At 44.6% G+C, this 3,122-nt stretch overlaps 1 protein-coding gene across 1 annotated transcript; it reads left to right on the forward strand.

The window, feature by feature from the left end:
• LOC140653015 (olfactory receptor 4E2-like) lies at positions 1-1,636 on the forward strand. Its single transcript, XM_072864592.1, has one exon. The coding sequence runs from the start codon at positions 62-64 to the stop codon at positions 986-988; it is 927 nt and encodes a 308-aa protein (XP_072720693.1). The 5' UTR covers positions 1-61; the 3' UTR covers positions 989-1,636.
• The last annotated feature ends 1,486 nt before the right edge of the window (positions 1,637-3,122 follow it).

The raw sequence follows: 3,122 nt of genomic DNA on the forward strand, positions 1-3,122 counted from the left end.
CTTCCTGGTCAGCCCCTGACTTCACCCCTACACCTGTGCTATGGGAGCCTGAGCTGAAGCGATGGCGCTGGGAAACTTCTCCCGGGTGACTGAATTCATCCTCCTGGGGCTTTCTGATACAAGGGAGCTGCAAGTCCTCTTCTTTACCTTCTTCTTCCTGGCCTATGCCATGGTTCTGCTGGGGAACCTTCTCATCATTGTGACAGTCAGGACTGACCCCAGGCTGTCCTCACCCATGTACTTTCTCCTCTGCAATTTGTCCTTCATAGATATCTGCTGCACCTCTGTCACCTCTCCCAGGATGCTGGTGGACCTGATCTCCCAGAGGAAGGCTATTGCGTTTGAAGACTGTATAGCCCAGCTGTTTTTTCTGCACTTTGTTGGGGCATCAGAGATGTTCCTCCTGACTGTGATGGCATATGACCGCTACACTGCCATCTGCAAGCCCCTGCACTACACAGCCATCATGAGCCGGCAGGTTTGCTGGCTCCTGGTGTCTGCCTGCTGGGCAGGGGGCTTCCTCCACTCCATTGTCCAGATGCTTCTCACAGTCCAGCTCCCCTTCTGTGGCCCTAACACAATCGACAACTACTTCTGTGACGTGCCTCCTGTCATTCGGCTTGCCTGCACAGACATCTATGTCACTGAGTGGCTCATGGTTTCCAACAGCGGCTTAATATCCCTGGTTTGCTTCCTGGTGCTGGTCACTTCTTACACGTTCATCCTGGTCACAGTCAGGGTCCACTTCACTGAGGGGCACTGGAAGGCACTCTCGACTTGTGCCTCACATGTGATGGTCGTCACCCTCTTCTTTGTACCCTGCATCTTCATCTACCTCCGGCCCTTTTCTACCCTCCCCTCTGACAAGCACATCTGTGTGATCTCCACTGTCTTCTCCCCGGTGATGAACCCCCTCATCTATACCCTGAGGAATAACGAGGTGAAGGCGTCCATGTGGAAATTGAGGAAGCGCTGCAGAGTCTTCTGAGACAAGCTGAGTTTGCAGCAAACCTGGAGCTACTTTCCTCCAGACTAATGGCAGACTGGGGCATGGGAACATGGGTTGGAATCCAACCTGTAGGGCAATATCTGAAATCCAAAGCATGTTTAGTTCCAGTGAAGGAATTTACCTCACCTTGGTTTCTTCAGAGCCATAGATTTCATTGGTACTCTCACCTGTTTTGGGACTTTAGGTCCCCTTAGTCCACCTATAGATCTTTCACTGCTGCAGGGCAGGTGAGGCATTTTTAAGGTTTTTACTATTCACATAGCTTTGCAATTGTAATTGCAGTTCCTAATGACAATTAGAACATCCTTCTCTGCACCCTCAAAGACAAGTCAGGAGGACCAGACTCTTGAGTACAGAGTGACAGTGTTATGCAGTGAGCCTTGTGATGCAGTGAGTGAATTAGAAGTTTTGCTTGGGCAGAGCCCAGATGTTTGGGATGAAATGCTAAGGGAAAAGGGATTATGCTGTGGAATGTAGTAGAGTATAAATAACGACCATTTGAGCACTGGATCTGCACGAGTGGGAAATGTTGAGCAGCCTCTGACCATTGCTTGGAAAGGGTAAACCACCATTTCACAACAGAACTTGCACTAACATTGTTACTGTTTATTAAGAAACGTGGAGAAATTTTTAAGGCATGGATAATTCTTTTCCCTGAACTACAAATCAGAAAGATCTGAACAACTGTGGTCTTTGTCAGTGTCTTTTTTTTCCCCTGTTGTCTTGCCTTTGCTTTTCTGTATTTGTTTCCATGATGTTCCTCCATTTCTTATAAAAATGGATGGACTCTTCCCATCACCACAACCATTTCTCTGCCATGGCAAGTGATTACAACCTGTTCAAAAACGTTTCAGGTCCCTTCTTAAGATATTACCTATTGTTACCGCAAAAATCTGGTTAGAAAGCAGTTCTGGAGCCTGAGTGACTCCTCTTTCCACATTGTTGGTGAAAGAAAATAATTTCCTCTACTTCGGTTCCGAAACCATTAGGTATGTGGAAAAAAAGACTGTGCTGTCCACAGCGACTGGCTTTAGGCCTCTTAGTTTTTAGACTGCTTCTTGGTTTTTGGGCTGCTTCTTATAGGCATTTTCTGAATTGTCTGAAATAACAGAGACACAGTCACTTTATATTTAAAACTGGGCTTAAATTTAGCAAAACATCATTTCAGGACAATGTGGAACTAGAATATTACAGTCTAGGAATACCAGAATAGTCTTATTCCAGTTTTGGTAACTCCCAGCACTGTAAAAATAAAAAGCAGCTCCAAAAAGGCTTGCATCAGGTTAACAATGGAACTTTTATGTGTATGTCTAGACACCTGGAGATCAAATACAGAGAAATCTGGCAAGTAACCCAGTTCTTTCCAGAGAGACTTAAAAGCAGTTACACAGCAGCTTCTGCTTGGGTCATACAAGAACTGCTGAAATGTACACCGAGGTTATTTCCCAATTCGGAAAGCAAGCAACTCTGCCCGTGTTGAAATCCGCTGTTCTAGCAGAATTGAACAGTAGCTATGACAGAATGATTTGCCTTCTGTCATAAAGGAGAAACTGGAAATGGGAAACAAGTCTTTCACCACTAATTTCTAAGACCTGAAGAACACAAGTTTCATACTAACCAGCGTAACTGCTGAATTCCCTCCCACAAGAAGCAAGAATTTGTCTTTTTCTTTTTATTTACCTTAGTATGTATTATGTGTCAAAGGCCTTTCTTACCTTAGCCCGACAGCATAGCATGGCTATACGTGACACAATCGGAATTTCAGGATACATGAGAGAGCAATGGGGTTATGTTTACATTCAGTCACTTGGATCCCCCAATTTGAAGGACAAGGTGCGAGTTTTTGCTTTCTACACTTTCGCTATCTGTGATGTAAGTTATGTGATCTCAGAAGTAATCAGCTTCACTTGTGTTGTTCATCTGATCTTTATAGTTAACAAAGATTTGTGGATCCTAGGGTGTGAACATGTCTATTCTGAGACAAGACGAATAGTGCCCAAGAAGTGGGGTTTTTTTGACCATGAAGAAAGCTTAGACTGATGAGATTAGGTGGACTCAGTTCTCGTGCAGATTTGGGTGAGATAAATCTACGTGCTTATCTATATTTGAAATA

This window comes from Ciconia boyciana, chromosome 6 (genome assembly GCF_034638445.1).
Source record: "Ciconia boyciana chromosome 6, ASM3463844v1, whole genome shotgun sequence".
Taxonomy (NCBI): Eukaryota; Metazoa; Chordata; class Aves; order Ciconiiformes; family Ciconiidae; genus Ciconia; species Ciconia boyciana.

Coding starts and splice junctions, on each gene's coding strand:
- LOC140653015 (XM_072864592.1), top strand. CDS start 62: ATGGCGCTGGGAAACTTCTCCCGGGTGACTGAATTCATCCTCCTGGGG.